We start from the raw sequence: 22374 nt of genomic DNA on the forward strand, positions 1-22374 counted from the left end.
TAAAAGAGTTTTATGAGAATTCCTCCTCTAGGTCCTTAACCGTTTTTAATTCATTGGTAAGATTAAAGGCAGCTAGGTGGTAAAGTGAATAGAGTACCAGGAGTCAGGAATACCAGAGTTCAAATCCAGCCTTAGATATTTATTAGGTTATGTGAGCCTGGGTAAGTTACTTAACTCTGTTTCTCTCAGTTTCTTCATCTGTAAAATGAGCTGGAGAAGGAAATGGCAAACCACTCCAGTATCTCTGCCAAGGAAACCCCAAATGAGGTCACAAAGAATTGGACACAACTGAAACAACTGAACAACAAGATTAAGGGGGGTTGGATCAGATCTCAAAGTTCGCTTAACTTTATGATTGTTATGTCTTCCTAAAATAGTCTCCTTCTCCTTTTCCTTGCCCTTGTAACATTTGTAAAAAAAGTAAAGTTTGATTTGACATGTAGAATTCATCATATATGCTAAAGTTAATTAGGCTGCTTTTGGATTTTGTTGTGTTTAATACCATTCCCCTGCATAGAGTATATCACACAGAAGACTTTGCACTCACCTGCAAATAACTCCCATTTCTGTCTTCTAACAATGAGAGATCACTTGGTTCCTTTTAAGAAAGATGTAGCTTTGTACTCATTGTTGAGAATGACTGAAGCTTGACAGGACCTGGGGAGGAATGTATCATTATTTGTTGATAATTCATCAACATCTGCGAATGTATTGTTGCCTACTGAGAGGGGATAGCACTCGTAGGTTCTGTAGTTTATAGAGGAGACTGTGAGTCACCAACTCCTCAAGTTGACAACTACAGAACCAGTTAGAGCTAGGCTTTCTCAGACAGATTTGCCTGTGGAACAATTTGGGGTCAGCTCTTGTTGGAATTCATAAATCCAAAGGATCATAGCAGAGAGGAAAATGCAGCTTTTAAAGCCACTCAAAGTTGTTAAAGTTGGGTGGACTCTTAGAAGCTTCCCCTTATTTTACAGTTGAGGAAACTGCAAGCCCAAGACGTTAAGTAACTCCTAAGGTTATACAGCTAGTAAGAGACTGAGCTGGGAAGAGCACCCAGGTCCTCTGACTTTAATCCTTCATTTTGTCTACCATGTCTACCATTTATTCCTGGGATAAAGCAGAGAGTGAGGAAATTTTGTAGCAAAGTAGGGGAAAGTAAGCCTATTTTCATACAGAAAAATTGCTTCAAAAAATAAATATTTTTTTACCCAACTTAATTATTTCTAGTGCTTAACAGAGCAGGAATTTAATAAACGCTTGTTGAAGGATTGACTTTCTGTGAAAGTATTACTCTTGACAGCTCATTATGGGGTGAATATAATGCCATGAGGTGACTGGAGACCATGTTATGGGAGAATCTTTTGAAGGGACTGGGGATGTCTATCCTGGAGAAGAGGCGAGAAGACTTAACTAGGGGCACGCCTTCTTCAAATTATAGAAGGCTGTTGTATGGAAGAGTGATTGGACTTGTGGTGCTTGGTTTCCAGAGGGCAGAACTAGCAGAGATAGGGAGACCTTTCTGAGAGGTAGATTTCATCTCTTTAACAGAGAGGTTGAAAAATAATATGGATCACCTTTGGCAGTAATGGTTAATGTCTGATCACAGTTTGGAAAATGATGGTTCAGGTCAGCCTCTTCATTTTATATATGAAGAAACTGGGGCCCAAAGAGTGACTTGCCCAGGGTCCCATGACTAGTTATTAGGAGTGCCAGAACTAGACCCAAGTTTCCTAATCCCAGTGTGCTTTCCATTATATCTTGCTGTTTATGGTGGCTAAAAACTAGTATGGACACCTATTGCTGCCTTGAATTGTTCAGTAATATAAACCAAATATTAGAGAGCCAGCCTTGTGTGGTGGAAAGAGTGCTTTATTTGGAGCCAGGAGATCCTGTGTTCATGTTGCCAGTTTTGACAGTAGCTATGTGACCTGTGAGCCTCAGAATCCTTTTTTCTAGAATAGGGGCTGATAATACCTGAACCGTCTAACTTATGGTTGTTTTGAGAAAAATGTTTTGTAAACTTTGAAGTGCTGTATAAATATGTCCTCTTCCCCGTTTTACTTTTGATTATTTTTGATTATTATTTTGATTATTATTGCATAACAAAAAATGTGGACTAGATTGGGACATGCTTTGTTCTTTGTGTATATCTCCTTGAGAGTGAACTCCCTGGGTTTAGAGTCACTTTAGGATAAAAATATAGAGTGAAATTGTTAAAGTTTTTCATACTGAAAAAAATTGGCTTTAAAAAATTGCTTTTCCCCTCTACAGATGGAGAACAAAACTCTTTCTAGTAACTGGATAAATAGCTTGCCATGTCTTGTCAGTAAGCCCATGACCATCTCTAAACAATTTTGGGAAGCTCAGCCCCTCTCTACTTTCTTTAGTCCAAACTATAGATTGTCTTTCCCTGCTGCTTTTCACAGCAGGGGGCAGCTAGGTGGTGCAGTGGATAGAGTATCAGGCCTGGAGTCAGTTCAAATGTGGCCTCAGACACTTATTCGCTGTGTGACCCTGGGTAAGTCACTTAATCCTGTTTGCCTCAGTTCTTCATCTGTAAAATGAGCTGGAGAAGGAAATGGCAAACCACTCCAGTATCTTTGCCCAAAAAAAATCCCAAATGGGTTCATGAAGAGTTGGACATGACTGAAACAACTGAACACACAGGTTTTTATCACCTAAAGTTGAAAAGGTACCATATTATTTTGGGTTTCCACATATTTCATATCTCCCACCCTCCAATCCTTACTAAACTGTAAGGGCTTTTCAAATTGTGTCACAGATTCTTGTCCATTTAGCAGGAGGAGCCTGTTTCTGTAATAACCCTTCAAAGCTCTTGCTGGGAGGAAGCAGAGATTCAACCAGAATTTTACTCGAGTCCCTTTTTATTTTCCTTTTTCTTTTTAAAGTTAAAGTTTTATTGTTGCTTTTTGATCTTACATAAATCATTTCTGAGGGAAAAAACAGAAACTTCTCCTCCCGTCTGTTTTGAACTTCACACCCCCCCTCTTCCCCCCAGTAAAACTATCTGATATAGTGGTCCACCTGATGTGTGCAACAGACTGTTTGATTCTCTGCCATTGAGAAGAAATCTTTCTTTCTATCTTGAGGATTATTAGTCTTGAAGCTACAGGTTTAGCCCCTCAATCTCTCCCTGGCTGTAGGCACTTGGAGTTCCATTTAGCCTAGGAGGAAACTGGGGCCCAGAGAAAGCAAGTGACATGCCCAACTCACACAGAGCAGGCATCTTTGGGGCCTTTTGGACAGATGGCAAATTGTAGAGGATTATAGTGTTGAGTCAGGAAGAAGGAGGGATCAGGGTCTGCTGCTTTGTGATGTGGCCGTGGAGCAAGTCCCTTCCATTCTCAGGGCCTCAGAGTCGTCTCCCAATGAAGGAGTTGGCTCATACAACCTCTAAAGCCCTTCCTTTTCTAAGAAGCTCCCTGTTCTATGAACAGTGGGTGTGGTGTGTGCCACAGGCCCTCTTTGGGGTTGGGTTGGTTTGTGGGTTCTGGTCTAGGGACAACCCTAGGGTTGAGAAGGATGTGTCTTGCTGCTTATAAGCAGCTCAGGCGAGTCAGTGGAAGTGAAGGTACTGCTCAGAGAAATACTGCAGGAGCATTTGCACCTGTCACTGACTCTGTAAGGGGATATATGCTGAGATATTAATATTGCAGTCTCCAGACTTGCTACACCAGCAAGCTCAGCAGCCCTTCTCAGTAAATAACATTTTCAACTCCTATCAAAACATCAGAGATAGAGAAAGGTATTTGATACATGAGTATGGTACGTTTTCAGGGATGAGGATTCCACTCTGGCAGACTGTCACGGCCTAGTCACTTTTAGCACAGAAGTTGGTTACTTCAGGAAGGCCTTTGTCAGATCGTTGTCATAGAATGCTAAAACTGGAAAGGACCTTAGAGGTTATCAAGTCCAACCCTTCTTATCAAACTCAGACATGGACTTAACACCTCCTTGTTGGTACTGACACAGGCAGCTGAAAATTTCCCACTGAGGTTATTCTAATACTTAGACTTCTTGTAGTAGGGAAATAGGTTGTCATGTGACTATGTTTGGAGTACAGTAGCAAGAACAGTGGCAAGTTCTATGTTAGGGTAGTCTTTAGCCAGTAAGTGACTCCTTAAGGCAGTTTGCTCAGGTTAATGGAACAATTTGCCTGGAATAATGCTGAATAAATTAGACAATTAACAGCATGTCTTTTAATTGTAGTGAAAAGTGTAGAAAAGGTTGCTGGGTTTGAGGACCTTTAAGGTCACTTCCAACTCATATGGCTGTGATCCTGTGGCTTTGTGTCAGAGGGTCTTGGTTCATGTCACAACTTTTTCACTTACTAGCTTTGTGGCCATTGGGAAGTCAGGGAAATATACTGCCCTAGAACAAGGGCAGTGATAGTCCTGCTTTCTTTTCTGTACATCTGGACTGTTGTAGTCACTTACTGGGTGCCACATTTTAGGGATGACACTGGCAAACTGAAGTTTGAACAGAGGAGAGTGACCAGGATGGTGAGAGAATTGGAATTATGCCTTGTAGTGTGGGTTGAAGGAACTGGGTATATTTAGTCTGGAAAAGAGAATACTTACGGAAGACATGATTGCTGTCTTCAAGATTGTGCTATGGACTTGTTCTCTGCTTGGCCTCAGAGGGTGGATCTGGAATTCAGCTTTTCTTGCAGAAAGACTATTTCCCCTTGATGTAAAGATGTTTTGATAATTAGTGCTGTCCAATCATGCACTGCTTGTTAGTTATTTTGTAAAGGACATTTCCTGCTCGGGTCTAGGTTGGATGTCTTTCAGCTTTGTGATTCTGTGAACTTCTGTATATTTTAATTATCTCATTTGTAAAATAGGGATAATAATACCTATCTAGTTTATTTCATAAGGTTGTTATGAGAATCCAGTGAGGTAATACATGTGAAAGTACTTTTCAGACGACTTGTTGAGATGCCATGGGTGATCACTATCATCATTTATTGGGGCTTTACCCTAAATTTTGCTTGATTAAACCTTGATTTGTGAATGCAGTCCAGTTTTTCACTGCCTTTACTACTTTAAGGCAATGGAAATTTGGTACATGGATAATTTAAGTATATACCTTCCTCAGTTATTTCATTAATATAATTGAGTCTACCTTGGAAGTTTCCCGGATTTGAGACTTGGTTTGTGTAAGACTGGCAATTGATGCTTCTCAGTCCCCTCAATTTTGCCAACTACTTCACTTGACTTGAAGCATCTATCTAAGGACATTTAGATAATTTAAAAAAAATATTTTTTACATTTAGATAATTTTATATGGCATTTGTTTTGCAAATTTTGAGTCATCTTCCAGTGAGTCTAAAGGGAAAAGGGGATGGAGTGGATGGGGTTGCCAGTATTTGGAAGCTGCCTTATTCAGGATCTCCTCAGCATCCTTTTCTCCTCAAGCTTTTAGGCTTTAAATGGATCATTTATGGATTTCAAGTAATTCACCTTGATGTTGAGCATGTTTTTCTTAAGTGATTATAGAACTAACTAGCTACAATAGCCTGGAGGAGCTGGAAAAGGGGGCATCCAAGGTTGCACTATTAATAATTAGTGAGGTACTGGACAGGGGGCATAGGGGTCCTGTCACTCCTGATTGGGAAGTTTATTTTGCTGAAGGAAGAAGCAGTATGGCATAGTGACGGGGTAGATTCTGTAGTTGGAAGGACACTGAACATGGAGTTAGAATACCTGGGTACAAATCTTGATTTTGACATTGCATTTATCATGCATTTATTAAATGCCTTACCATTGTGCCAGGCACTGTACTAGGTGTTGGGAATACAAAGATACCAATATCCCTGTCCCTTCCTCTATTGGAGGGAAACAACACGCTCACAGAGCATTAAGTACAAAATATATACAGAATGAGGTGAGAAGGGCCTTACCTTTCAGGCATGAGGCATGGAGACAAGAGATGAAATGATGTGGATGATGAAGAGCAACTAGACCAGTTTGGTTGGAATGCATTGTAGGTGAAGGAGGAAAGTCTAGAAAGGTATGCCAAAGTCAGGTTGTGAAGTTTTAAAGGCCAAACAAAAGAGTTTTTATTTTATCCTAAAGGTAAGAGGAAGGAGCTATAGGAACTTCTTGAGCAGGATAGTGACATGGTCAGACTTATACTTTAGGAATATCAATTTTTTTTTTGCTTTTTGGTGAGGCAATCTGGGTTAAGTGACTTGCCCAGGGTCACACAGCTAGTAAGTGTCAAGTGTCTCAAGCTGGATTTGAACTCAGGTCCTCCGGACTCCAAGACTGGAGCTCTATCCACTGCGCCACCTAGCTGCCCTAGGAATATCAATTTGGCAGCTATATGTGGATGGTTTGGTGGAAGGAGAGACTAGAGGGTATTGTAGCAGTCTAGGTGGGAACTGATGAGGGTTCTAACTAGGGTGATGGCTGTGTGAGTAAAGAGAAAGGAAGTGTGTGGAAGTCGAATGAACAAGATTTGGCAGTTGTTTGGATGTGAAGGATGAAGGAGAGCAAAGAATAGAGTATCATACCAAGATTGTGAATCTAGGTGACTGGAAAGATGGTGGTGCCCTCAGCAGAAATAGGGAAGTTGGGAAGACGAGAATGCTTTTTTGGGGAAAAATAACAAATTTCATGGGCATATTAAGTTTGAGATATCAAGCCACTACCTTGACCATTACCTCCCCTTGGACTCCTCTGGAGAAAGGTCAGGATTCAGAACTCAAGAACCATGGAAATTGCAGTGCCTCCCACAGCCATCATAAAGGGGAGCAACCCTAGTGGAGCATGGACTTGCTGTCTCTGCATCCACAAATCCTAACCACTAAGCAACTACCATTGATGGACAGATAAGCCCAGGAGCTTTGGGAATAGCAGTCCTCCTCAAACCACTAACCATACTACCACAACCATCACCTAGGGGAACAATTCTTGTGGAGTTGAGTTCTGTCAACTGCTACAGCCAGTAAACAAAACAATATTCTAGCCATAAAAGTCTTTGACACTTTGGTGCCTTACCAGCTGCTTTGTTACTGCACCTATAAACTGCTGGCCTTTGCATTTGATTTGCAACTAAAACCTAAATATGTTGTCTCCCTCTGTTATAATGTGAACTGAGAGCTGGAACTGCCTTGTTTTTTTGTTTGTATAGCACATAGTAAGCATTTAATAAATATTTTTTCATGCATTCGTTCATTCACTTGAGATGCCAATTGGAGATGTCTAGTAGATAGTTGTCAATGTAGAACTCAAGTTCAGGAAAAAGAGTAGAATTGGGTATAAAGCTTTGGGAATTGGCTGTATGGAGGTGGTGGTTGAATCCATGGAAACTGATGAGATGAGAAAGCAAGGAGGTGCAAGGTTTGTGGGATATGCCCAGACATAAGGTGGTGTGGGACAAAGATGATAATCTAGCAAAGGAGATTAGGGAGTAGTCAGACGTGTAGAACAAGAGCCGCGAGAGTGTTTAGGAGGAGGAGGTGGCCAACACTATCAGATGCTACAGAAAGGTCAAGAAGGATAAGGACTGAAAAAAAAACCATTGGGTTTGGCAATTAATAGATGATTGGTAACCTTGGAGAGAGCCATTTCAGATGAACAGTGAGGTTGGAAGCCAAATTGCAAAGAGGTGAACAGTGAGTTCGAGGTGAAAAAGTGGAGGCAGTGTTTTATAGACAACTTTCTGAGTGATTGGCTGTGAAAGGGAGGAGAAGTGAGTAGAGTAGCTTGAAGGGATAGTATGATCATGTTACTTAGTAGTTATGTACCCATGGGCAAGTCACTTTACCTCTCTGAGCCTTAGTTTCTTCTGCAAAATGGGGATAATCTCATAGAGTTGTGAGAAAGTTTTTTTGTGAACTTGAAAATTCTACAAGGTGTGCATTAATAATAGCGCTGCCAGTAGAGGTCCTACTATATATTTTCTGATGGATGATTTCTATAGTTATTTTGGATCTTAGGTCATTTGAAGAGTAGTATAAAACTAGACTTATGCCAAGTATTGAGTTTTTAAAACAATTTAACTCAGCACCAAATGGAAGATGAGAGGGGGAAGACTAAAGTCAACATCAGTTGTACAGTTTGATGAAATGGGACTCTGAAAATCTTCACTGTAGTGTAGTGGTATGAGCACTAATTTGGAGTAAGGAGACCTGGATTTTATTTATTGCTATTTTACTATCTATTTGACCTTGGGAAAGTAACTACCCTACTTTGAAATGAATTTGTTCATTGCGGAATAGGGTGGGGATTGGACTGGATCATAAGTTCTTAACCTTTTTTTGTGTTATGGACCCCTTTTGCAGTCTGAAGTCTGTGGATCCCTTTTCAGCACAGCGTTTTTAAATGTATACAATAAAGCACATAGGATTATGAAGGAAACCAATTCTATTAAAACACATAAATCAAAATATTAAAAAAATAAGATCATGGATGCCAGGTTAAGATCCTTTGTAATAGATGATCTTGAACTGGATGTCCAATAGACATCTTAAACTCAAATTTGTATTAGTTCCTTATATATTTTGGATATTAGACCTTTGTCAAAGGAACTTGTAGCAAATATTTTTCCTACCTGCCTGCTTCTATTCTAATTTTAACTACATTGGTTAACTACATTTTATGTAATCAAAGATGTCCTTCTTATCTTCTGTGATTCTCTCAATCCCTTACTTGGTCATGAACTCTTCATCTATCCACAGTTACAAAAGGCATTTTCTTCCTTGTTCCTTTGTGATATGTGACCTTTTATATCTAAGTCATGTACCCATTTGTAGTTAATTGTGGCACATGGTGTGAATTACTGGTCAAAACCTAATTTTTACCAGACTACATCATATAGTTTTCTAGAAGGTTCCTCCCCTCCCACCCCACATACAGACTTTATCTTCGGGATTTGAGTTTTTGGATTTGTTAAACACCGTCAAGCAGAGATTTAGAGATTATTGACTCTCAAGGAGAATTGCAGAGTCTCCTAGTGGATCCCAGTGGCCATTTACCCTAACCCATATCTGCAAAAAAATCTCCACCATAACATGTGTCATAAGTCTTCATTCAGACTCTAATTGAAGCCCTCTGATGACGGGAAATCCACTACCTCATGAGACATCTCTTTCCACTTATAGATAGCTCTAATTATTAAGAAGTTCTTCCTGAAGTAAAAATTAAATCTGTTTCTTTGCACCTTCCATCCATTGCTCTAGGTCCTGCCCTTTTAGGTCAAATAGAACAAATTTAATCCCTGTTCTACATGATAGCCTTACAGATACTTAAAAATAGGTAAAGACCTTTCTGAATCTTTTTTTTTCCTTCAGGCCAGCCATCCCCAAGTCCTTTAACCATTCCTTAAGGGATATAACATGGCCTTAGAGCCCTTGACCATGTTTGCCGAGTTCCTCTGAATCTTCTCCAGCTTGTCAATATCTTTTGTTAATTGTGGCACCCAGAACTAAATACATTACTCCCTATAACAGCTGACCAGTTATTCCTGTCTGACTGTCCTTAGTGTCCTTTGCTCATATCATGCCTACTGAATGTGAGTGTCTCTTAAGGCTCTGACTTAGGCCTTTTTCTTTTTTCTCTTTATGGTCTCTTACTTAGTGAGCTCAGCTTCCATTGGTTCATTTATTGTGTCTTTGCAGATGATTCCAGTATCTGTATGTGCATCCCTAGTCTCTCTCCTGAGCTCCAGCCTTGCATTACCACCTATCTGTTGGACACCTATAACTGTTAGACTCTCAAACTCAACATGTCCAGGACAGAACTCATTAACTTCTGTTCCCTCCTTCACCTTTCCTTTTTCTGAAAGTCCCTGTTACTGTTGAGTGCCTTGGTATCGTTCTCAATTTCTCTGTCACTTACCTCACATAGCCAATCAGTTGCTAAGTCTAGTCATTTCTGTCTTAACAATATCTCTTGTATATGTCCCCTTCATTGTAATACACATTCACTACCCTAGTTAAAGTCCTTATCACCTTTGGGCTTTTGCCTTCAAATAAGTGCCTTCTAATTGGATTCTCTGCCCCAAGTGTCCTTTCTACTCTAATTCATCCTTCACTCATCTGCCAAAATTATTTTCCTAAAGTATAGTTCTGACCATGTTTACCCCCCTGCTCAATATACTCCAGTGGCTCCCTGTTACCCTCGGACGACATATTAAGTCTTTTGTTCGCCATTTAAAGCACTTCACAGCCTGTTCTCTTCCTAGGTTTCTAGTCTTTTAATCCATTCCTCCTTTCTGTGAATTGTTGATCAAGCTATACTCTTCTACTTGATATTCCTGGCCCATGACACTCCATTTCCCATCTCTGTGCCTTTGTACTTGTTGTCCTTCATGTTTGGAATGCTCTCCTTCCTCCCCAGCATATTAGAGTGCATTTCTTGAACACTTTGCTTAAATTCTACCTCCTACAGGAGTTTTTTCCTGCCCCTCCCTCCGTTCTCCACCCCACTAATGCATCTTCCTCTAAGGTTACCTTACATCTGCTCTGTATTTGTCTTATGTGTATTGAGATATATGTACACACATGCATATTATGTATGTATATTGCATGTGTGTTTATGTATATGTATATTGTCTCCTCTGTTAGATGTGAACTCCTTGAAAGCAAGAACTATTCCTGCATTTCTTTGTATCTCTAGGGCTTAGTGTAGTGTGTGGCATTCATTGAATTAATAAATGTTTGTTAGTTGATAGTTGAACTAAAATCCCTTGATCTTTTTCAAACACACTACTGTCTAATCATGGTTCCTCCATTTTATACTTGTAAAGTTCGTCTTGAACCCAAGTGTAAGACTTTGCATTTATCTCTGTTGAATTTAATTTAATCTTAGATTGGCCAAATGCTTTAACTTGTCAAGATCTTTTGGATCCTGATAACAGTCAGCCAGTCTGTTAGTTACTTCTCCCAACCTTGTGTTGTCTGCAAATATGATTTGCACACCAGCTATACTTTATCCAAAGCATTGATAAAAATGTTAAAATACTATCTAACCTTCTTATTTTATGGGGAAACTGAGCTAGCACATTAAAATGAAAGCTCCTTGACTGCCAGTCTAATGCTTTTTCCATTGCACTTTTAGTCCATACCCAGTTTACTGCCAGAGGTCTATGATTTCTTTAGTGTGGCTCACTGGAGGAGCAGTGTGACATAGTAGATAAAGAGTGGCCTCAGAAATCGGTTGCCAAACTGAGTTGCTATTGCCAAAAATACTCATTTCTTAGTGGCCACCTTCTAGAGTTGAACATTTGCAAATGTAGCTAGGCTGGTCCTTGGATAATAAGACATATGGTTTCTTGCTGGGTCCATATTCAGTCTTTAATTTGGTAGGATTTGCCAGAGCATGTGCTTCACTGCAAAGAGGGATCTCAGAAGAGGACTTTAGTGGAGGAAAGATCACTTGCCACAGCTAAAAACCATACTTAATTGGCAAATCTCAGATGGAAGATAATCTTCCTAAAAGCCAGGAATCTCTAGCAGAGAAAGAAAAGAAATGGATGGGTCTTGCTCTACTGTAGTTGGAATTTTGCTGTAATTTTCATGAACAAGTGATCCAGGCAGGAATTAGACTCTTGCATTAATAAGTAACACGAGTTTGGGTTTGAATTCATTAACCTAAATTTTGTGATTTGGAGTCAAAGACAAGACTAGACTTGTCCAGAGCTTGTTAATTGGGAGTGTTTGGTGTAGGTGACCAGAGACTTTCCAGACTCTTCCCTCTAGCCATAATAACACTCTGTTCCCGGTACAGCAGCCCTATAATTCTGTTGCAACTGCACTTCAGGGGATAATGGAGAAATCAAGTCTTTCAGGAAAAGCCATTGAGGGGACAGTATTTCTGACTAAGACTAAGTTCTCATTTCTTTGGTGTCCCTAACAGGTTCTGGAGCAGAGAGGAAATAGTAGTGACAAATGGGAAGTAGAATAGCTTGAGGGCTAGTAACTGGATAGCTCTGAGGCTGAGATGTGCAGGGCGGGTGTGTGTGTGTGGGGGGTGGTGGTGGTGTGTTAAATCTAAGGGGTTGGTTTTTGTTCTTTGGATTGGAGAGCCCTTTGCTGCTCCTACTGACCAACACAACACCCTGGTGGAGATACTTAAAGAATGGATCATGGGATTAAATGGAAGGGATTCATTTTATGGATGAGGAAACTGAAGCCTAGGGAGGGTGACTTGTCCAGTGTCACATGGTTGGTAAGTCTCAGAGGAAGAATGTGAAGCCAAGCAAACTCTCTGACTCCACAGCCTGTACTCTTTCAGTTGTACTGTACCGTATTCCTAACTCCTCAGTTGATTGGGAATGAGTGAAGGGTGATACCTACGTTTTGAAAGTGTCTGACTGGAAGCCTGGTGATCATTGATGGAAACAGAGAAGTTAGGAGGTGGGGTAGGTTTATGGGAAAAGATTATGAATTCTGTTTTGAACATGTTGAGTTTGAGATGACTATTTGATATCCAGGTAGAAAAATCCAGTAGATAGAGAGGCAGAACTGGATGGAATTTGGGAGAGGAAGGGAGGGAGGGAAGGAGGAAAGAAGAAAGAGAGGGGGAGGGAGGGAGGGAGACAGAGACAGAGACATTGTTTATGTGGATTTGGAAATCATCAGCTCAAGATCACAGAGTTAGAGACCCAAAAGAAGAAGGCCAGGGATAGAGCCCTAGGCTACATTCATGCATAGAGGGTGAGACTTGGATAATAATTCTCCAAAGGAGATGAGAAAGATCATTTGTTAGGAAGAGAATGACTAAAAAGCGACATTACTGAGAATGTGACTTACATTGTGACACTTAGAACTGAACTCAGTACTCCAGAGGAGGTTTGACCAGGGCAGGGATTGTAAAGCTATTACTTACTCTTTTGGTAGTCACAGGATTAGAGTATTTTGATCTGGAAGTGGCCTTAGAGAACACTGGTTCAACATCTTCACTTGACTGAGGCTTAATAAGGAAGTGCATCACATCTGAGCTCAGAGAGGTAACAAGAAGCAGAAGGGAAATTCAGATATAAGATTTTGATTTGGGAGGCAGTTTGATGCTGTGACAATCAAAACTTTCTGAAAAACAGTGTTTCTGGGTAAATTAAAATCAGTTTTATTGACTACATCTAGAAAGTAGTCAACAAAACAGGCTCATTCTGTAACCAAAGAGACTGAGCCTGTTGAACCATCAGTATTTATAAAGTCTTTTGATAAAGGGGTATACTTGAGGATAAAAATCTACTCCGATTGGTTTACAAGTAATTAATAGAAAATGAATATTATAATGAGAGTCTTGGGGGTACTGTCAGTTGTATCACCCAAGTCTTGGTCAAAGAGACTTACCAATTTCTATATCACCTGTCTGACAAAAGGGGGAATCCATGTTTTCCCAGATCTGTGTGAACAAACACAGTGATCAGGAATCCACCCATTCATCTAAACTTAGAATTTCTTTTACTGTCTTTGATTAGATGTAGCCATTCTGTCTGGGAGAAACATTTGAGAAAGATTTCCCACGTTGGTTGATTTCTAGATGAGGAAGTAGGAAAGGGGAAAAACCTTGGTCCTGATTGAGTAATTAGTCATTAATGCAAGAGAGAAATAATAATTTCTTTCAGTGCAGTGAGAAGTGTTGGATTTGGAGTCAGCAAATCTGGGTTTTGAATCCTGACTCTTCTGTGCTTAATGCATGTATGACCTCGGGTTAGTCACTTAATGCCCCAGTTTCTTCATCTATAAAATAAGTTGGTTAGGCTAGATGATATGTGTCTATGGTCTCAGCTCTAAAACTTTGATCCTGTTATCTCCAAATACTGTTTGTTGTTCAGTTGTTTCAGTTTTGTCCGACTCCTCCTGACCTCATTTAGGATTTCCTTGGCAAAGATACTGGAGTGGTTTGCCATTTCCTTCTCCAGCTTGTTTTACAAATGAGGAAACTAAGACAAACAGGATTAAATGACTTGCCCACGGTCACACAGTAAGTATCTGAGGGCAGATTTGAACTCAGGAAGACGAGTCTTCCTGATGACATCAGGCCTGGCATTGTGCCACCTAGCTGTCCTGTCTCCAAATATTATGAATTCATATTTTTATAGCATTTGAAAGTTCACAAAGTTCCTTTCACACTGACGTCTGTGAGTTAGACAGTGCCAGTGTTATTGTCCCCATTTTAGTGATGAGAAAATTGGAGCTCAGAGTTAAAGTGACTTGCTCTTGACTATACCTAGCTAGTGTCTTTACTGGGGCTGTCTTGACTCTAGGTCCACTGATAGCTGTTTTTAATTCACTACACGCACTTCTTCCCTGATGAGGCACCCACTACCCCAAGTTTTACTTAGGGCCAGCTGTTGGATTCTTTCCCTTTCTTTTTTTATTGGTGGCACATTCATTTCTAAATATTTGCCCCCTTGCAAGCCATCTCTTGTAACAGATTAAAAATGAAAGGGAAGAAGCAAACAATTTGTTGGCAGTGTCTGATTTCATATGCAATATGCAGTGTTCCACACCCGTAGTCTCCTATGTCCATCGAAGATTGGGAGGTATAGTTTTTTAACTTTTTCCAGCGCCAAGCTTAGCCATTATAATGGACGCATCAGTTGTTGGCTTTGATGCTCATAATCCTAGCTAGTTATGCCCCTCTCTTTTTAGGAAGGGCCTGAATTTCAGCTTTGTCCTTCATTGCAACCTAGAATGCCTCAGCTTTACTTGAATAGTTTTCCTGGAGTTGGAAAAATAACTTGATGTGGCAGCCCATTGGCAGGCAGCAGGCTGTGGAGTCTTAACTTTAGGGGCCCTCTGTTGGTTTCATTGAGTCAATCACAGTTTCTTTTGTTCTTTTGTGAGGTTTGCCCCTAAGCCTTAAGTGAGATTTTCACTTTGTCTTATGTGAATTAGAGCCATCATTTTGGGAAATTCCTGGAGGAAAAAGTGTACTATAGTATTTCTTCAGCACTAAGTAGCAAAGTTTTTCTCACTTCCTGAATTGAGGTGGTCTGGTTTATATTACTTCCCTTGTTTAGAGTTTGGTTAGGGAAAGATACGTGCAAGGACTGAGAACTTTTATTTTTTTTTAAGTTTCAGCTGGCTATTTGCAAGTATAGCTTATTTGCAAAGAACATTGTATAAGGTATGGTACCCAGCTGGAAATTGAATTCTATTTGTTTGGCCAGGGGTGACTGTCCAATGAGATTTTGGGATCTAGAGGTTATGTCAATGCAGTATTGTAGAAAGAATGTTGGGCACCTGGGTTCAGATCTTAGCAGCAAAGCTAAGAATACTACCTCTGTGATTCTTGGCAAATAAGCCTCTTTGTAGTTTTGCACTACCTATTACGTAATATTGTGAGGATAATAGCTTATAAATATAAGGAGTTATATGAGAAACAATTATATTATGTTTTTCTAGACAGTAAATATTTATGGAAGCATAGTATAGGATAAAAGAGCTGATCTCAGAGTCAGTGTTTTCAAGATCTGCCTCTTACACTAGTGTATACAGATCACAGGCAAGTCAATTAACCTCATTGGACCAGTCAATTCTCCAAGACTAAATTATAGATCAGTTACTGATCTGCATTGACGGAGAGAATTTCCATGATGGCGTTTACCCACAGCGATGAAATCACAGGTTAAGGCTAAAAATAACCCCCCAAAGTACTATATATAAATGTGCCTTCCTCCCCCTCCACTAATAAATATGTGAATGATGTTGGTATGTATGGAAGGCAGTATCTCACATAGAAGGAACTCTCTATTTCTGTTGTGCATTTACTACTAACTCTCTTAGTCCTGCCTTGATGGCCTACTCTGTTCGGAGAGTACCCTCAGTATAATAAAACTAGATTGAAGTGTCATTTTTCATTTTGAGGTTTGAAACACTATGTTGTCATATGGAGATTTCAAACCCTTTTGCTTGCCCGGATCCTAGAGCTGAGGGGGAGACATGAGATCTTTGTTATAGATCTGAGAAAAGGAAAATGGCCACTAGATGTCAGAATGATTTTTTACATCAGGACATCTTTTGCTTTGCTAGTGGCCTGTTGCTAAGAATCACAGAATTTTAGAGTTCAGAGGGCCGTTTGTGACCAACTGGTCCAGCACATACCCGAAGAATTGACATTTCTGACTACTCCAGATTCTGTAGTTAGTCCCCAGCATGGTGCCATGGTAGTTACGTGGATAGATGCATCACAGGCAGGTCAGAAGGTCCTAGGAAGAACAAAAAAAGCTTCATTCTCTAGGTTGCAGGTGAGAAGAGAAAGGGTGGACAGAAGATTCTTGTTAGTGTCAGGGCTTAGCCTTGAGTTTAAGGCTGTAAGCCAGAGTTTTTGGTTTCTGACAATGTTTGTTACTTGGAAAACATTAGAACAATAAATGCTTGCTTCTCAGAGACCTTCTAGAAGTTCGTGTACAGTTTCCAGTGGTGGTATGGACATTGTGATGTTGTAAGAGCACTGGCTTGGTAGAAAACCTGGATTCAGATCTTAGGACCTGTGTGACCTTGAAGACTTACCCCTGTAACCCCTGTATATTTTAATTTGCTTATCTACAAAATAAAAGGGCTGGGCTAGGGTCTCACTTCCAAATCTTTTGATTTTGTGGTATACCTTTGAAGTGCAATACCAAGAGACAGGCTAGGACACTATGATAAAAAAAAAAAGTTTGGGTTTAGAATGGAATTATCAAGAACTTCATCTTTTTTGAGCTGGAACAGCTCGTCTGTGTCATCTGGTTCAATTGCCTTATTTTAAAGGTGAGGAAACTTGAGGCTTAGACAGTGGAGGCAGTTTGGCCATGGCCACAACTCTTTAGTGGCAGACCTTTGTCAATTGGACCAGAACCAGTCTCTAACCTGTGAGTGGCTGGAGCCAAACAAAGCAGGGTAGAGACAGGAGAATAAAGAATCAAACAGAGGTTTAATTTCAAAGTGAGGAAAACATTTGCAAGGAAGGGACCCCCTCCTAGCGGGGGTGGGGGGTGTGGGGGGCCTGAGGCATTGTGGGGAGACCTCTCCTTATACCAATGGCTACACAGTGAGCTGTGGCCCTGACAATGAGGGCTAACAGCAAGTGTGACAAGTTTGATTCATAGCAGGGCTTCATGACTGGATTGTCTAAGCTCAGAGACTACCTGATGCTGGTGTGAAACAATTCTAGGATTTTGCTGTGACTGAGATCATCCAGAGGGTCAGTGCAAAGGATTGTTGTGTCAAACTCAGGGCACAGCCTGCTTTCTGGGCCTTAGCTCTGAAAAACAGAGTGTCTCTTAGTGTCTTTACACCTTGGATTAGCCCAGTTCTCCTAAGTGCAAATCCATTGCTCTTTCTCCATCATCACACTTCTATTCAGTTTGGTGATGTTTAGAGTAATTATGCTCTCTCCTCACCTGGGCATTTGGGAACTATCAAATTCCATGGTCTAACCAGCTTAGGTTTCTTTAAGTAGTGACTCCTTGGCTTTAGGAAGGTGTGACTGCCCTCCAGGTAAACCTTAAAAGTTAGGCATTTCTACTACTTCACTTTGTTGTGAGATACCAGAGTCCTTAAGAGACTTTTGGACAAGTCTGGCTGCTCAGTCTGCTTTGGGGGGGAGGTGAAGGTCGCCTTTCTAACATATTTAGAGGGGTTAATGAAGCCAAAGGAAAGAGGTCTTAGGATTCCTGGCCACAGGACTTGTTCTAGTTAACCCTCTATGCTTTTGTGCTGAGAGGAAGGGTCAAGTGTTTGGTTTTTTTTTTTAAGTTTAGATGGTTTCCAGAATGAACAAGGTAATAATCATGATGAACTTTACACTGGTCAGACTTCCTTTTAATTCTGGTTTGTTAACATTTTGGGAAAGCCATTGATAAAATTGAGCAGGTTAAGAGGAGGACTTCCAGGTTGGTGGAAGAAATGGAGAGTCTGCCATACAAAGATTGGCTGAAGAAAGTAGGGATGGAGACGAGCAGACTCGGAGGCAGTGGCGGAGTTAGGCATTAGGGGTCTTCAGGTTTTTCCAGGACTCTTAAAAAAGAATGAGGAGTAGACTTGTTCTTTGATTTTGAAAGGCAACTTGAAACAACATTCTTTGGAAACTGCAGAGAGTCACATTTCACCTTGTTATGAGAAAAGCTTCTTAACAATTAGAGGTGGCTCAAAGTAGAATGGTCTTCCTCAAGAGATAGTGAATTTCCAGTCACTAGAGATGTAGGTTCAACTATGCTACCCCTCTCTCTACTCAGTGAGCTACAGTGTTTCCCCGTTATCTCCAGGATCAAGGATAAAATCCTCTATTTGACATTCAAAACCTTTTATTATCTACTACCTCCCCCAAGCCCTGTCCACTCTTCTTATACTTTATTCTCTGTCACTTCAATCTAGTGACACTAGCCTTTTTGCTGTTTCATGAATAACCCTCCATTTCTCATCTCCAGGCATTTTCTCTGGCTGTCTCTCATGCCTGGAATTCTCTCTCTCCTTGTCTCTGACTCTTGACTTCCGTGGAATCCTGCAGGTCTCATCTAAAATCTCATCTTCTCTTGGAACTCTTTCCCAATCCTTCTTAATTCTAATAACCTTCTGTGAAATGATCCAGCCCTTTTGGAGAGCAATTTGGAACTATGCTCAAAGAGCTATAAAAATGTGCATACCCTTTGACCTAGCAATAGCACTTCTAGGGCTGTATCCCACATGTACAAAAATATTTATAGCATCTCTTTTTGTGGTGGCAAAGAATTGGAAATTAAGAGGATGCCCATCATTTGGGGAATGGCTGAATAAGTTGTGGTATATGAATGTAATAGAATACTATTGTGCTATAAGAAATGATGAGCAAGTGGACTTCAGAAAAACCTGGAAAGACTTGTATGGATTGATGCTGAGTGAAGTGAGCAGAACCAGGAGAATGTTGTACACAGTTAACAGTCACATTGTGCGATGATTAACGTTGATAGACTTAGCCCTTCTCAGCAATGCAAGGATGTAAGACATCTCCAAAGGTCTCATGATGGAAAATGCTATCCACATCCAAAGAAAGAACTATGGAGTTTGAATGTAAATTGAAGCATATTATTTGCTATTTTTTTCTTCTGTTTTGTTTTCTTTTACTTGTGGTTCCTCCTATTGGTTTTGATTCTTCCTTACAACATCACTAATGTGAAAATATGTTTGATGGGAATGTATATGTCAAGCCTATATCAGATTGCATGCCATTTTGGGGAGGGAGGGGGAGAAAAATTCAAAACTCAGAAGCTTATGGAAGTGATTGTTGATAAATCTAAATGAATTAATAAAAAAATAAAATAGATGTGCAAAATAAAAAAATTCTAATAACCTTGTTTCTGTTAATTATTTCCTATTTATCCTATTTATAGCTTGTTTGTACATATTTATTTGCTTGTTGTCTCTCTCCCTCCTTAGAGTGTAAGCTCCTTGAGGGCAGGCACTGTCTTTTGCCTCATTTTGTATTTCCAGTGCTTGGCAGAGTGCCTGGCACATAGTAGATCCTTGATAAATGTTTATTGACTGACAGATCCTCATCTGGAGGCTAGATAACCATTTGACAAAGGTATTGTATTTGGACTTTAGTGTGGGTTGAATTAAATGACCTTTGAGGTCCCATTCAGATACCATGATTTTGTTATTTCTACTTTCATTAGCAAAGACTCTATAAATATTTTACTTATACTTGTGTTTTAAAAGCACATTTCTGTATCATAAAGTCAAGTCCCACAGTGAAGTTATCCCTTAGCTATGTAAAGGGGAAAATTATCAGGCCAAAGCTATAGTTTCCTGAGCTGTTTGCTTTGCTGCCATCGTGACTGTCTTGTATAAGAGATAAAATCTGCTTTCTAAGTCTTTTCTTCTTTTCTCATCTCTATAGCCACAGTTTAATGAAAAAATCTCTATAGTACTAGTTGAAGAGTCTGTAGACCTGACTTCTATTTTCTGTTTTTATGTTTGCTAGCTGTGTGACCTTGGGTAACTCAATTGTTCCTGAGATACATTTTCCTTATTTGCAAAATAGAGATACAAATACTGACTGGGCTGTTGTGAGGACAGCACTGTGCAAACTTTTAAAAGTTTTATATATCTATATGTCTGTCTGTTTATCTATCTATCTATGGTGGTTAGGTGGTGCAATGGATAGAGCCAGGCCTGGAGTCTGGAAGACCTGAGTTCAAATATGGCCTCAGATACTAGCTGTATGACCCTGTTTACCTAAATTTCCTTGTCTGTAAAATGAGCTGGAGATGTATGTGTGTATTTATACACATGTACACATATATATATACAATATATACATATGTGCATGACCTTATACACATGTAAATATACACACATATATACATATACATACACATATTTGAGGTGACATCTCTGACCTGTAATCTCATCTTTTCTTTTTGGTGTTAACAAAACCTGACTGAGCCTAATTCTCATTGCCTTTTACCCATCTTTATTTCCTTAAAGGAGGTGTATAGGTTAGTTAAGAACAGTAGGTGGCAGCAGAGGGAAAGACAGTGAGCTGTCCCATGGTGACATGGATCACCTTTGGCCTTCAGAGAGGACTCATTGCTAACTTGGGGCAGCCGGTGGGTTTGGGAAGTTGTCATCACCCTCAGATCAGCTGCTGTGAGCTTTTATTCCTTTCCCTGGCCTGGTCTATTTTCCCTTGTGTTGTGTCACTCCAGAGTCTAGGGGAGAAGGTCCTAGGAAGGATTGTGTTAACATCTTGCCAAGGATCACAAGGTAATTTGAGTTGGGCATTCATCCCTGCCAGGAACTTCTTGGAGTGCTACAGCTCTTATAACCATGAATTGCAAGATGGACCACACCTCTGCCCTGCCATGCTCTGCTGTTTTTCCTTTCTCACCCTCTCTATCCTCCTAGCCCCTTTGGGGGGATGGGGCTGACTGAAGCACAGTTCTGAGATCCAGGTGTGTTCAGTCATGACTAGAAGCTTCGGTTGTTAATGAAACATCATGTGTGGTGCTGCAGATAGAGATGTGAATTTTTGACCTTATTACGCTAATGAGCACAGAAAGCTGTGTCATAGAGATGAATTTTCTGCTTGGGGTTCATGCAGAAGATCAGCTGCTAGCAGTCCCATGAATTTAAATGGGGCCTGGGGTTCTATGCTAGCATGAGTTCATTTTGGCTACATACTGGATGGCAGGCCTTTCAAGTGAGAATTCCTCCAATGCTACTGGAACTGTCATCGAGTAGACACCCCTTACCCACTGGCCAGGGCTGCTCCAGGGTTGTCTTTGTGTCTTCTGTCTCCATCTCATCCAACAAAGGGCTAGTTGGTATACCCTACTAGCAGTCAAAAGGAGAAGAGATTGTGTCTCTCAACCTTTTCTACTTGCTTTGCTCATATGGGGTCTTCCCCATGAAAACCCTTTCTTCTCTTAGCCTTCCTTCTGGTCATACTCTTATCTGACCCCCAGTTATGTCTGATAGTTCATTCTTCTGTACAGATCCCATTGGTGGGTACCATTTTGGATGTCTAGTTTACTCCCTACCCATCTGCAGTCTCCTCTTTCCCTTCAGGTCTTTCATAGGAAGGCAGAGTCTTTTTAAACCACAGAATGACAGATTACTAGAGCTGGTAGGGTCTTCAGGAACTCTCTAGCCCAAGGTCCTTAGGCCTATCCTATCCCTATAGGGACTGTCCTGTAGACATTCTCACATTTTTCTGGGACATAATGGGTCTCTTCCAGAAACCCCCCAAAATTTTCTTTATTGCTTCTTTTCCTTTTCTGGAATGTCATTCCATGATACACTGTGTTCTGTTAGGCAGTTTCTGGCTATAGTGGGGTCAGCTGGGTGGGATTGTAGCAGTGCTTTGTACTTTTCTTGCTAAATGGACTCTTGTCTCTTAGTCATGGAGCCTGCCTCTGTTCCCCAGGGAGAAAGCATTTACTTGGTCCGAGGGTTTGGCCATAGAAAAACAGGGATCCTGAGAAGTACTCCTCCCCTGCTCGCTGCCCCAAGGATAAGCAACAGCTGTATTATTCCCGACTCTGGGTGGGTATATAGCTGAATGGAGATGCCTCTAGGAGGCTTGTAGCAGCTAAATCACTGGGGCTGGCTTCAGTATGGGGCAGAGGTGTCACAGGGACTTAGAATCATAGGACTTTTTATAGGTAGAAGAGCAGCTACTTGCTGGCCGTGTGATTTTGGAAGAGTCCCTTCTCTCTGGCCCTTAGTTTCTCCATCTGACAAATGAATAGACTCTGTTGGACTAGAAAATGAAGGGATTACACTAGCTGATCTCTAAGGTCCTTTCTAACTCTAAATCTTAACATCTTAAGATCTTTTAAATATCATCTAGTTCAACCCCTTCATTTTAGAAATTAAGCAGAGGCCCAGAGAGACTGTGTTTTTTCTGAGGTCATATCAATCAA

The 22374-nt window shown here is 40.5% G+C and overlaps 1 protein-coding gene across 2 annotated transcripts in view; it reads left to right on the plus strand.

The window, feature by feature from the left end:
* The window catches only part of TECR (trans-2,3-enoyl-CoA reductase), a 37212-nt gene that overhangs the window by 1606 nt on the left and 13232 nt on the right, over window positions 1–22374 (plus strand). The window contains exon 1 of one of the 2 annotated variants that reach the window (XM_027851042.1): window positions 12094–12203. The exons of the other annotated variant lie outside the window; for it this stretch is intronic. Coding sequence (XP_027706843.1) covers window positions 12114–12203 — 90 coding nt within the window. The 5' untranslated portion in view covers window positions 12094–12113. Of the gene's footprint in view, window positions 1–12093; window positions 12204–22374 lie in introns of those variants that run through there. 2 annotated transcript variants of the gene reach the window in all.

The sequence above is a fragment of the Vombatus ursinus genome, unplaced genomic scaffold (genome assembly GCF_900497805.2).
Source record: "Vombatus ursinus unplaced genomic scaffold, bare-nosed wombat genome assembly UNPS02009173.1, whole genome shotgun sequence".
NCBI lineage: Eukaryota > Metazoa > Chordata > Mammalia > Diprotodontia > Vombatidae > Vombatus > Vombatus ursinus.